Here is a 12937-nt window from a genome sequence, read left to right as displayed (position 1 = left end):
GAAGCATGGGTGCAAAGGAATTGAATCAGGAGTTTAGACTTCTACAGCTAGTGCACAGGACTATGAACAGTGGGGATGGACAGAGACTGGCCCTGAGTAGACACACAGTCATCTTTAACAAGACAGGCAAGGGCGTTCCATAATACTGGTTAAGGGAGAAACTGGGTAGGCAACAGCCAAATTGCAGTAATTAAATCAAAGAATTTAAATCAGGTCTGAAAAGGTGAGGAAACGGTAAGAATGTGTCAAAAACTATCCTGAGAGTAACTGGGGATATGAGACTAGATAGATGGTCCTGAGCAAAAGGCTGGGGTGGAGTCAGGAGGTCAGGAGGAATCGGCTTCAGAAGTAAATATGTTTCTTCTGGTGGTGTCAGTAATACAAACCTGCACCTTAATAAATACAGCATTTACTTCACTGTGCTCAAGTGACAGGCTCATTCCCATGAGCTTCTCAATTCAACAAGTAAGTCTGAGTTCTTGCTATGCAGGGACTACTGTGCTCATAACCGTTGCTTAGTATCACTATTGTAAATACATACAGAACCAATATGGTTCCCGGCGTCCATGATAGATGAAATCTATAAAGGCTATGATGTCAACACGCTTCTAGTTACATTAGCATTTGAATCCAGCCTTTAGAAATGGGTTTCTACCAGTCACTATTGCTAAGCCAAGAAGTGCTTACTGGCAGGAGCCTAATATGAATGTCTCCTCAGAGGCTCTGCTAGAGCCATACTGATACAGATGAGGATGCTTGCAGCTGACCTTCGGACTGAGCACAGGGACCCCAATGGAGAAGCTAGAGAAAGGCCTGAAGGAGCTGAAAGGTTTTGCAACCCCATGGGAAGAATAACATTATCAACCCACCAAACCCCCCAGAGCTCACAGGGACTAAAACACCAACCAACGAGCACACATGGAGAGACCCATGGCTCCAGCTGCATATGCAGCAGAAGATGGCATTCATTGTCTGGCATCAATGGGAGGAGAGGCTTTTTTTCCAGTGAAGGCTCATTTTTCCAGTGTAGGGGAATGCCACGGCACTGAGGTGGAGAGGGTAGTTTGGAGTGGAAGCATCTTCATGGAAGCAAGGGGAGGAGAAAAGGGTGAAGGGGAGGAAGCAAACAACATTTGAAGTGTAAATACATAGAATATCCAATAAAAATGATTTTTAAAAAGAAATGGGTTTTTACTATTAGAGCTCAATGATTCCTTCATATTTATAAAATATGTCTTCATATTTAGTAACTGAATATTCATATTTTCCATAAAAATATCTCCAAGAAACAAAATCTACTTTCTCTTTTTTTAAATGATATATTCAACAGTTTTAAAAATTGTTTTTTTTAACTAAAATAAAACCCCACTTTAAATGTATAGACTTTAAGATAAAAGCTAATCCATTTGACAAAAGCTTGGAGTGCATAAAGATTGACTAACTAGGCTGTGGGCGCAGCTGACTGCTTGAGTAGTAGAACCTTTGCCTATCGAAGGCAAAGCCCTGGGTTTGACAATCTGTGTAATAGAGATAGATTCACAGCCAGACCAGGATGCACAAACCTGATATCCAGCTACTTGGTGAGCTGAGACAGGAGGATTGCTAGGTCTCCCTGGGCAACTTAATAATACCATGTCTCAAAATTTAAAAAAGAAATGAAGAAGGAAGGAAGGAAGGAAGGAAGGAAGGAAGGAAGGAGAATGGAAGGGAAGGGAAGGATGGCAAGCTAGGCTAAATGCCATAATGAAACTACATTTTGAGACCAGCAAGGCTATAAAAACTGCTGTGGTGATTCAGAATGGGTGTTACCAACTGGGATGGTTAGTTTTTGTCAACTCAATATAGCTAAAGTCATCTGGGAAGAGGAGATCTTAACTGAGAAAACACCTCATCAGATTGGCCCATAGGCATATCTGAAAGGCATTTTCTTGATTAATGACTGATGTGAAAGGTCCCAGTGCATTATGGGCAATGCCATTCCTGGGCAGGTGGTTCTGAGTATTCCATGAGAGCAAGAGAGTAAGCAGTGTTTTCCCTGGCCTCCATTTCAGTTCCTGCCTTGAATTCCTGGTCTGCCTTCCCTGAATGATGTTGTGACAAGGAGGTTTAATCTGGATAAACTCTTTCCTCCCCAAGTTGGTTTGGTCAGTATTTCATTACAGAGGCAGGAAAGCTAGAACAGCCATGCTGCTTGACATCTTTCAATACTTTATGGTCACAACAAGAATCACATCTATGGAACTTTGACAGAATTCACAACAATAACTAGAAAAAAAAATGAGATCCAGCTGCACGCAATGGAATTGACTGGCTTTTCAAATAAGACACAAGACACTTGACACAATTTCATCAGCGTATAGTTCAAAAACAGATTTCAGAACTATTGTTTAGTATAAGTAAAGCAATGCAGAAAAACCAGAATGTATTCAGATAGTGTTGGCTTCTATCTTTTCTTTGGGGTGGGGGATCTGGACATTATTATTAGGAGAAACACCCAGAGGTTTGTTGTGCAGTGTGTGTGTGTGTGTGTGTGTGTGTGTGTGTATGTGTGTGCGTGTGTATCCAGGCATCTCATGCACACCAGGCTGAGAATAAGCATGAACCCCTGATCCTGCTGAGTGCTGGGAATACGGGTATATGCCACCAATCCTGTTTTGTGGGGTCCTGGGGATTCCTGCATGATGTGCAGTCAATGGACCATCTGAGCCCCATCTACAGCCCAACAATCCTATTTCTTGAGTTGGGAGGGAGTTACATATCAGTGCCTGTCTTATTACTATTTATGAAGTTAATGCTGACGTTTAAAGCATGTATTGTATATATGCTATATTTTCAATTTTTCCAAAAGTTTAAAGCATTAATGCCGGTTGGTCAAATGGAGGCGGAGCTGGCAAGTAACAGGGCAGAGGTTGTGATATTAGCCAGTGTATTGTTTGAACTTCTAGTTCTACAACTGTGAGCTGTGTGGCTTTCTTTTCTGTGTGTGGTGCTGGAGAGTTGAATTCAGGGTCTCGGGTGTGCTAGGAAAGCACTGATGTATGACCTCTGACCTCCATGCATGTGCCATGGCATATATACCATACCCCCTACTGACTAAACAAATGCACAAATGTAATTTAGAACATTCTAAAGAGAACTCAGTCTCCCAAGTTGTTCTCTGACTTTCACGCTCTCACTGTGGTACATACATATGTGCGAACATATGCACACACATGTTTTTAAAAAATATTTTAAAAAAGAAGAAGAAGGGTCTGGATAGGTGGCTCAGTAGATGGCTCACTTGCTGCTTTTGCTGAGATTCCAGATTCAGTTCTCAGCATCCACCCAGTAGCTCACAACCCCTATAACACCAGTTCTAAGGGATCCAAGTCCATCTCTGTCCTTCACAGGCACTAAATACATACGCTATACATGTGCAGGCAAAACAATACATATACACACACAAAATGCAAATCTTTCTTTAAAGAAGCAGGGTGAGCTTGGTGGGACACGCCTTTAATTCTGTCACATAGGAGGCAGAGGCAGGCAGATTTCTGGGAGTTTGTGGGCACTCTGGTCTACATAGTGAATTCCAGGGCAGCCAGAGCTACAGAGTCAAACAATGAAAACTCAACAACAAAAAAGAAGTCAGGACTGAAATCTGAGATGAGGAACCTTTTTGTCCCCCCCCCCCATTTGTTGTTTGTTTGTTTTGTGGGGGTGTCGCACAGGAAATCTACATTTAAACGTAAATGCTGTATGAGAAAGTTAGCCCTGCCTTTACGTCATAGAATACATTCTGAAATCTCATAAACATCAAGAACTTCAGGTAGACTGTGGGCAGAAGTCAAGTGGAAACCTTTCAGTTGGATGGCAGTATTTCCCTGACCAAGAGCTCCTCTCTCCCAAAACTATTTTTCTGGTGTCTCAGTTGAACCTTTAGGTGGGGCTGAGGGTGAAACTCTTGGTTTTCCACTGGAGGACGTGAGTCAGTGAACAGTGAGGTTCCACTTAATCACCACCCCAAAAGAAGGTTATTAAACATAAGGAGCTAGAAAAGCAAGGAAATGATTAATATAAAACCAGGACAGTGATTTACCCTTGAGTGGTGAACTGTGTGGAAAAGCCAGCTGTGCAAGAGACGGTCGGGAATCTCTCAGAGTTAGACAGTACTGCCGCTTTTTAAAAATCTGGGTGGTGACTATGCTGACAATGGTTCCTTTATAACTATATTCACACATTTTGTGTAGTTTTCTAAATATATATTACAGTTCATAAGTACAAGCAGCTAAAAAAATGCAAGCTATATAAAGTTCTTAAGCTGAGAAAAAATATAACCAGATCTATGTTATCAAAAGACCACATTGGAGCCTGGCATGGTGCTGTACACTTTTAATCTCAGCACTCAGGAGGCAACCGTAGGTGGATCTCTAAGTTCAACACCAGTCTGGTCTACATAGTGAGTTCCAGCGCAGCTTTGGCTACATAGTGAGACCTTGTTTAAGAACATTAACCAAGGTGGGACAAGGCTAGAAACACAGAAAGCAGTCAGGAAGTGGCTGCCAGTTTGTTAAGTGTCTATAATGACCTCTACAAGTGGTTAAAATATAGAGATATCATCTGCTCTATTTTGAAAATTAGACAAATCAAAATAAGACAAAGTTGCCACTGCCTCTCAGTTCCCCCTCTGTATCTTAATAAATTGTCTCAAGAATGTCTCAATAATACAGTCAAAAGGTATGTTTTTATCTAAGCAGGCAGTGGGCAACTCTACTCTGTGGCTAATCTACCCTGAAGCAGAAAGAAAACATTTTAATGACACCGTGGCCTTAGGCAAGTTGAGCTGCTATAACATCTTAGCATTGAAGTTGGACCACTATGTGATATCTAGTAATGATATCTGTTCAGTGAAAACATCTCTAATTTATCTGGTCCTAGACTGCTAGCTCTGGAAGGCCAATACATTTTGTTTACTATTGTATCTTAGCGTGAAGAAACAAAGAAACAAACCTGATCAACTCTGGCTCCAAAGTGGATTCATTGTTCCGGATAATCCTGTCCACCTGCTCCCAGGCTACCTAGCTCTCCATGTCCCTCACTCCATGTCCCCACTCCACCTAGTCCACTTCTCCAGACAATATAAGTTCAAAGAAACCCAGTTATTGTAAAAAGGGAAAATGCCTGTTCTAATAATCAACTTGTTACAAAAGAGAAAGGAGAAAAAGTGGCAAATGATAGTTTTGTTTAGTTTTTTCCCAAAGGCCTGTTTTCCAAACGATATCCTATAGGGAATGGAAAAATAACACTTAACATGAAAAGTTACTCTTTCTTCTTGGTATCAATTAAAATTAGTCATGTGACACATAAATCACAATGCAAATGCTTTCTCCAGATGCTCAGAAAGCATTAATACTCATATATCTGTCTATACCTTCTAGAGGATTGTTAAGCTCCAAAGAGCAAGAAAACCCAACAATAAAACCAGCATACCTGGAGAAAACCCTTGAACACACAGATACAACAAAACCCAGAGAGGCTATGTTTTTAGTTCGCCTTCCTCCCTTCCTTCCACTCCAAGCTCTGTGTTCACATAGTCCCTACAGCAACTGAGTCTAGGCAAGCTGGACCACAACACAGCCTTACACAGTTTATCTAACTACTTAAGAGCATTGCTGAACTCACCAGAAATTCATTGGCAAACTCCTCCCTGTTAATTTTCTTTTTCTGGGCCTCTTTCAGTAGCTGCTGCAGAATTTCTCTTTGGTCCATGCCGCAGAGCAAGAGTCTGTGAGTGTGTTAAGGGAGGGCATGTCAAATATGTGTCATGGCCAAGACACCACCAAGAAGCCACTGCTGTTGCCTGAGCACAGCGTGCTGGAGGCTGTGGTTAACTGACTTCATCACAAGCCCTAGAGGAAATTAGTACAAAACTAGCTTCTGTGGTCACACAACAAAGCCACCATCTCCCTGCAGGGCCCTAGCGCCTTCCTTTCTCAACAAAGAAACTTGGCTACTGTTCAAATGTAGCAAACAAGAGGCTAACCAGAACAAACTGTGGTCTGCTTAGCTCAGAGGCTGTTCTACTCTGACACTCAACCAGCACAAAGTGCAGCTCTGACCTGGGGGTTCAAGCTTCCACATTCCCCCAGTGAGCAGAAGGGCCTGGGGGACACCTGTGCCTTGCTGGAGTGACCTATCTTCTACCTGGACTGTTAGCCCCAAAGTCTCCTGTCATGGCAGACCTCTGCTCATCAAGTGGGTATTTTATTTCAGAACTTGTCAAGCCTCCATTATGAACCTCATATTTTCTTTTAGAGGAAGCAAAGTCCACTGCTTCTGACAAGACTGGGGAAGTCCTGTCCCCCATTAAGGGAAGTGTTGGTCTCTGTACCGCTTCAGACCTCCAGTAGTTTTGCAAACACGGTAAGCACTGCTCTCCTTAGGATGGGTAGGTAGTTAGCCCAGTAGCCCCAGAACACAATGTGAGTAAACAGTGAAGGAACAAAAAGGAAGTAAAGCTAAAATCTACCTTGCTGAGAATCATACAGACAGCCTGTCTCGAGCAAATGGTGCAGTCTGAAGTCCCAGCACACAGGACTGTCACCCAGCTGCAGGATCACTTGAGTCTAGGAGTTTGGGCCACCTGAGAACCAAAGTGAGATCTCTCTGTCTCTCTCTCCCTCTCTCTCCCTCTCTCCCCCTCTCTCTCCCTTTCTCTCTCTCTCTCTCTCTCTCTCTCTCTCTCTCTCTCTCTCTCTCTCTCTCTCTCTCTCTCTCTAACTGAAAAGGGGAGGGGAGGAAAAATGAAAGAAAGAGAGAAAGCCTGAAGAACTCATGAAGATGTCTTGACATTTTGATCCTACAGCCCCTGTCTCAGAAAAGATCCCGAGTCAGGGGATCTTGACAAGGCAGGTTGTCCCAGAGAATGCTTCCACAGTTTGGTTGGCATAAATCCTCTCTCTTCAATGGGTACAAATCCACCCAAGATCTAATTCAGTGTGAAAACCCACAAATGAGGAAGTTCAACAGACAATATGTTACAAAATTAGTTTCAAGTTAAAATTAAAAAAAAAAAAAAACGGGAAAGGTGTAGTTTGGACTTCCTCTATTTAAGATACTAGCAATCCTTTCTGGTTTTGCACTATTTAAACTCCCTTCAGAAAATCATGATTTTGAACACAGAACATGCTTCATCCTCTTCATTGAACCCTTCGTAGACAACTTGAAGTTAATATTTCACATAAAGAATTTCTATTGTAGTTCACATAAATTTAAATTAACCATAATTCTACAGCAGTATTTCCTGAGAATAAAACAGTATCTCTGCGATTATCCTCATCTAGCATTAAAAGGAAATTTCTTGTTACTGTAAGTAGTGCAATATTTGACTATTTTAAAACATACAAAATATGGGGAAACTTTGTTTTTAAAAAGAATACAACATTCTTCAGAGCATAATGGTATATACTTGTAACACTAGCACTCAGGAGGCTAAGACAGGAGAATTGCTACAAATTCCAGGCCTGTCTGGACTACATACCAAAACACTGTCTCAAAAGTACAATCAAATACTTTAAAAATCCCCAGCTAACTTTAAACAAAATTATATAAAAGTATGAAATTTAAGCCAGACTCAGAAAGTTAAGTATTACATTTTTTTCACTCAAACAGGGAATCTAAGTTTAAATGTGTGTGTGTACATGTGTGTACGTGTGTGTCTGTGTGTAGATCATGAAAATAGGAAGAGGAACATTATCATGTACTAGTCACACATAATGGATTACATGACATTTTTATATTGTAGTTAATGTATTCTGATCACACTCTCTCCACATTCAGCCTGTCCTCTCTTGTTCCTCCTCACACCTAACCACTCTCCTCTTCCCAACTATCCCCTACCCACCCACCATTTTCATGTCTTTTTTAGTTTTCAATCCCAGCGAGCTTCATTAGGGTTCTTCACAGGAGCATGCAGAGTCTGTATACTGAAGACAATGTCTTTCTCCAACCAACCACTAACTGCATAGAAATCTTCAGATTGAAGTAGGGCCACATGAATCCCTTACCCTCGGAGACAGAGTGTTGGCATAAAGTTTCTGTGGATCCTGTGCAAGGAACACAGCTCCCGTGAGGTCAAGAATGCAATGCCCAAGTCCACTCAGAGATCAGCATTCCCCACCTCTTCAACCGCCTTTGCCTGGCTTTATAATCTCTTTGTCCCTTCTCTGGAGGTGCTCCCCGTGTTTTGGGGTGTGGAGAGGTGGTGTAGATGTCCCATTAATTCCTGAGCACTCACAGTCCTTTATTCTCAGAACTCTGTCCATCTCTACAGTCACTGCCTAGCACTGCAGAAAACGTTCTCTGACAAAACTGAAAGTGCCACTACTCTGTAGCAAAAAGTTATCTAGAAGGCAATCAGACAGGAGCAACACATCCATTTAGCAAAACCACAGCACTGGGTACCCTACAAGGGCCTATGGCCACCCAGCCAGAGGTTTTGGTTGTTCTTGTTTTATTTTTCCTTTCCCGAAGCCAGAGCATTTAACCAGATTCATAGTACTGTTTATATGGCAAGAGCATCAAGTAAAATCACCTGCTGCTTAAGAGACCTGCTGCTATTGCAACAATATCAACCAACCAGACCCTCCCCCAGAGCTCCCAGGGACTAAACCACCAACCAAAAAGTACACATGGGGGGACCCATTACTCCAGCTGCATATGTAGCAGAGGATGGCATTGGCTGGCATCAATAGGAGGAGAAGTTCTTGGTTCTTTGGAGGCTCTTTCCTTAGTGTAAGGGAATGTCAGGGTGGTGAGGTGAAGTGGGTGGGTGGGAGGGGGAGCATCCTATGCAAGCAGGGCGAAGAGAGATGGGAGAGGGGGGAACCAGGAAAGGAAATAAAATTTGAAATGTAAATACATAAAATATTCAATAAAAATGCAAAAATGATTTTGTTAATGTTTAAGGTATTTTATTTTATGTAAATGGATGTTTTGCCTACATGTATGTCTGTATGTAAACCATGTGGATATCTGGTACCCAGAAAAGCCAGAAATGGCTTTGGATCTCCTAGAGCAGGAATTACAAATGGGCTGGGTAGTGGTGATACATGCCTTTAACCCCAGCACTCAAGAGGTAGAGGCAGACAGATCTCTGTGAGTTCAAGGCCAGCCTGGTCTACATAGTGAGTTCTAGGACGTCAAGGGCTACATAGAGAAATCCTGTCCTAAAACAAACATCAAAAATCACAGATAGGTGGAGGGAATTCAACCCGAGTCTCTTTCTCCTGAGCCACCGCCCTAGCACACTCGCTGTCACTTTCTGTTGGTTCTTTTCTTCCCTCCCTTTCCCTACATCCCTGTCCTTCCCAACTCCTGCTTGAGTGGTCCCACGCCCACCTCATGCATTCTTCCTCCTATACGTCTCAGAGACTCTTTCCACCTTCTCCTGGACTCTAAACACTCACTCCCACCCAAGTAATTAAAAGCTGGCAGCTGCATATGAGAGAGGATATTCGATGTTTTTGTCTTTCTGAGTCTGAATTACCACACTTAATACTCCCCAGTTCCGTTTTCCTGCAAATTACACTATTTCATTTTTCTTTGCAGCTGAATGAAACTCCATGTGTACTACATTTTCATTACTCATCCATCAGCTGACAGCATCTAGGGTGGTCTTGTTCTCTTGCTATTGTGGATACGGTGGCATTGAACATAGATGTGCAAATGTCTGTGTGGCAGGATATCCAGTCTTCTAGGCATACGACCATGAGCGGTACAGCAGGGTCACCAACCAGTTCTATTTTTTAATAGTTTGAAAAGACTTTACACTGATTCCCACAGTGGCTACACCAGTTTACGCTCCAACCAGCAGTGGGTACCTTTTTCTTCCCCACATCTTGCCAGCACTCTGGACGACAGACATTCCAACTGAGGTGAGCCAGAACTGCAAAACAGTCTTACTTTACATTTTCCTGATGCCTAGGAATTTTGACCATGTTTTAAAATATTTATTGTCCACTTGTGTGCCTTTTGAGAACACTGCTCCTTAGTCCATCTTTGACTGAGTTATTTTTTCATTGGCATTTAGTGTTTCAAGTTTTTTTTTTTACATCTTCTGCCGATATGTGGCTAATATAAAAGTTCCTCCCATTCTACAGGCTGTCTCTTCACTCAATTAACTGTTTCCTTTGCTAAACGGTTTTTAGTCTCATTACGTCTCATTTATTGATTGTTGGCTTTATTTTCTGGAAAACTAGAGTCTTATTCTGAAATACTTTACCTATGCATATATCTTTCTAAAAACTTTGTATTTATTATTATTATTATTATTATTATTATTATTATTATTATTTTATGTTTCATGATGTGTGTGTATAAGTGTGTGTGTGTGTGTGTGTGTGTGCCCTTGCACATGGGTATGAATGCCACATTAGGTATGTGAAGGTCAGAGAACATCTTTTATGAACTTGGTCTTCTCTTGGGATCAAACTCAGGCCACCAGGCTCATGTGAGCAAACACCTTTACCACTAAACTGTCTCACCAGCCTCCAATGCCTATATCTTGAAGTCTTTTTCCTATTTTTTAATCTGATAATTTCAGAGATTCAGGTCTTATGTATTCTACTGCTTTCTAACCAACAAGGAATTTTTTTCTCCCTTCTCACTGTCCCTGTCTAGGTACCTGGGCTCTATACACACATAAATGTACATATTAGAGTTAGAAGCTGGAACCCACATATGAGAGAGAACACATGGTATTTGTCTTTCTAAGTTTGAAATATCTCACATAATATAAGGTCTTTGAGTCATTTGAAGCTGATTTTTGTGTTGGGTGAGAAATAAGATCTGGTTTCATTTTTTGACAAGTAGGCATTCAATTTCCCCAGCACTCATTGTGAATGTACATGTGTTGGTATCTTTGTGAACACTCAGGTGGCTATTGCTGTCTGGGATTATGCCCAGAGCCTCTATTGGACTCCATTGGTCTGTGTGTCTGTCTGTGTGCCAGTACCACACTGTTTTTGCTTTGTTTAGTTTAGTATGGCTCTGCTGCTGTTCCCTCCAGCACGACTCTTTCTAATCAGGACTGCTTGGGATATCAAGATCTGTCGGCATGCATGAAAATAGAGTAGAAGGTTATTTGGGGAGAGGGAGGAGACAGACAAAAGGGAAAAGGATGGATGAGAACAAAGTCAAGTTACATGGGCATAAAAATACCACAGTGAAACCCATCACTGTGCTTGCTAACAAAGTATCCATTTCAAAATGGGGTAGAAAAGAAGCAATTGTGTGTGACAGGATTAAGGAGCTATAACTTGTATTACTTTAATGAGAAAAACCAGTAAAATCCAATAAATTGTTCAACAGAGTTACCTACAAAGTACAAAGCAGTAGGCTAGGGATTGGACTTACCACAAAAGGAGCCAGAATATGATGCAAACCCTGCAGAAGCTACAAAAGCATCTCAGAACAAAGCAGGTAGACATGAATGTTGTTTTTTTTTAAAAAAAAAAAACATTTTAAACTAACTTGCTTAGTGCAGAATAACAAAACAAAGTTCTAAAAGGAGATTATTTTCTATGCTTGGATCGGAGAGAGATGCCTCTGTTCCTTCAGAATGGCCTCACACCGTCTACAGAAGACCTTTCTTTGTTAGTTTATCTATCAACTAATAAAAAAAAAAAATTCCACTACACCCTACTTCTATCTTACCACTATTTTTTTTCTCTTATTCTAAATCTCTAAAATATAGATTTTTAGCCTGGAAAAATACTTAATAATGCTTAAATCTATTTTCCTCAAACACAGAGTATATCTTAGTGAGTTTTTCAACTCTTCCCAGGGAAAGAGCTATAAATACGTAAGATAAAACTGGATTAGAGAGATGGCTTAGCAGTTAGTACAGTTCAATTCCCAGCACTCACATCAATTGGCTCACAACTGCCTTTAACTGAAGCTCTAAGGTATCTGAAGCCTCTGGCCTCTGTGGGGCACCTGCACTCACTTGCACAGATACAGACACAATTAAAATATATATATTAAGAAACTGAAACTTTCTTAGATGGTGTTATATCTTAGCTTAAAAACCTAAATATTTGTAAGTAATGTCTCATTAGAACTTGGTAATTTTTAAATTGAAATATAATTATATCACTCCCTCTTTCCTTCCTCTAACTCTACCACTCACTCTCAAATTCCTGTCCTCTTTGTTATTGTTGCACACGCACAAACACACACATACATACACACAAGTATATAAATACAACCGACTGAGTGTTGCTTGTATGCACATGATTTCGGGGCTGACCACGTGGTACAGAATAACCAATTAGGATGCTTGTCCTCAGGGTTAAGACTACTTCCTCAGGTCTCTTGCTCCTCAGCTGCTTGAAGTTCCTGTCTAGGGATAGGGCCCGTGAGCTTTCCGCTTTTCCGGTTAGCGTGCCTGTTGATGCTGTCATTGTTCAGGTCTTATTTGGGCAGCCATATTGTTCAAGAACCATGGATACAGCTTCCCTGTCACTTCTAGGAGAAACTCTCTCACGGTAGATGTCCTGGTCCTCTGGCTCTTACGGTCTTTCTGCCCCCTCTTCCATACTGTTTCCTGAACCTTAGGCACAGAGTTGTATTGTAGATGTATCCACTGTGGCTGGACATCCTATGATCAGCTGTAGAGGTACAATTTTTTAAAAAAATAAGCATCACTCTCAAAAGTTTGCTCTTCTGTAAAATCTAAAGATGTAGAAATATTGTAAGAAAGCGAAACCTCGTTTAGCTATAAACTGTTTCCTGAGAAGACCACTTGAGCAAGCAGAAATCAAGCGGAAGGAGAAAACAAACAAAAACTTGTTTAATTTTAACAAATTGACTTAATTTCCACTACTTAATTTCCACAGGGCACAATGCTACTTAGTGAAAGCAATGCTGATTCACATCTGTTGTGTAGGAAAATTAT

General features: G+C 41.2%; 1 protein-coding gene across 2 annotated transcripts in view; it reads right to left on the bottom strand.

Moving 5' to 3' along the window:
• Positions 1-5763, bottom strand: part of PTPN22 (protein tyrosine phosphatase non-receptor type 22) — a gene marked incomplete at its 3' end in the record, with an annotated part of 52070 nt that extends 46307 nt beyond the window's left edge. For both annotated transcript variants that reach the window (XM_080916502.1, XM_080916503.1), the window contains exon 1: positions 5662-5763. In XM_080916502.1, the coding sequence (XP_080772628.1) occupies positions 5662-5748 (87 nt within the window). In that variant the 5' untranslated portion in view covers positions 5749-5763. The remainder of the gene's footprint in view (positions 1-5661) is intronic.
• Positions 5764-12937: the final 7174 nt, after the last annotated feature.

The sequence above is a fragment of the Micromys minutus genome (assembly GCF_963924665.1).
Source record: "Micromys minutus genome assembly, chromosome: 4".
In the NCBI taxonomy this organism is placed as follows: domain Eukaryota; kingdom Metazoa; phylum Chordata; class Mammalia; order Rodentia; family Muridae; genus Micromys; species Micromys minutus.
The sequence above is the reverse complement of the archived record's forward strand: the minus strand, read 5'-3'. Positions and strand labels throughout refer to the sequence as shown.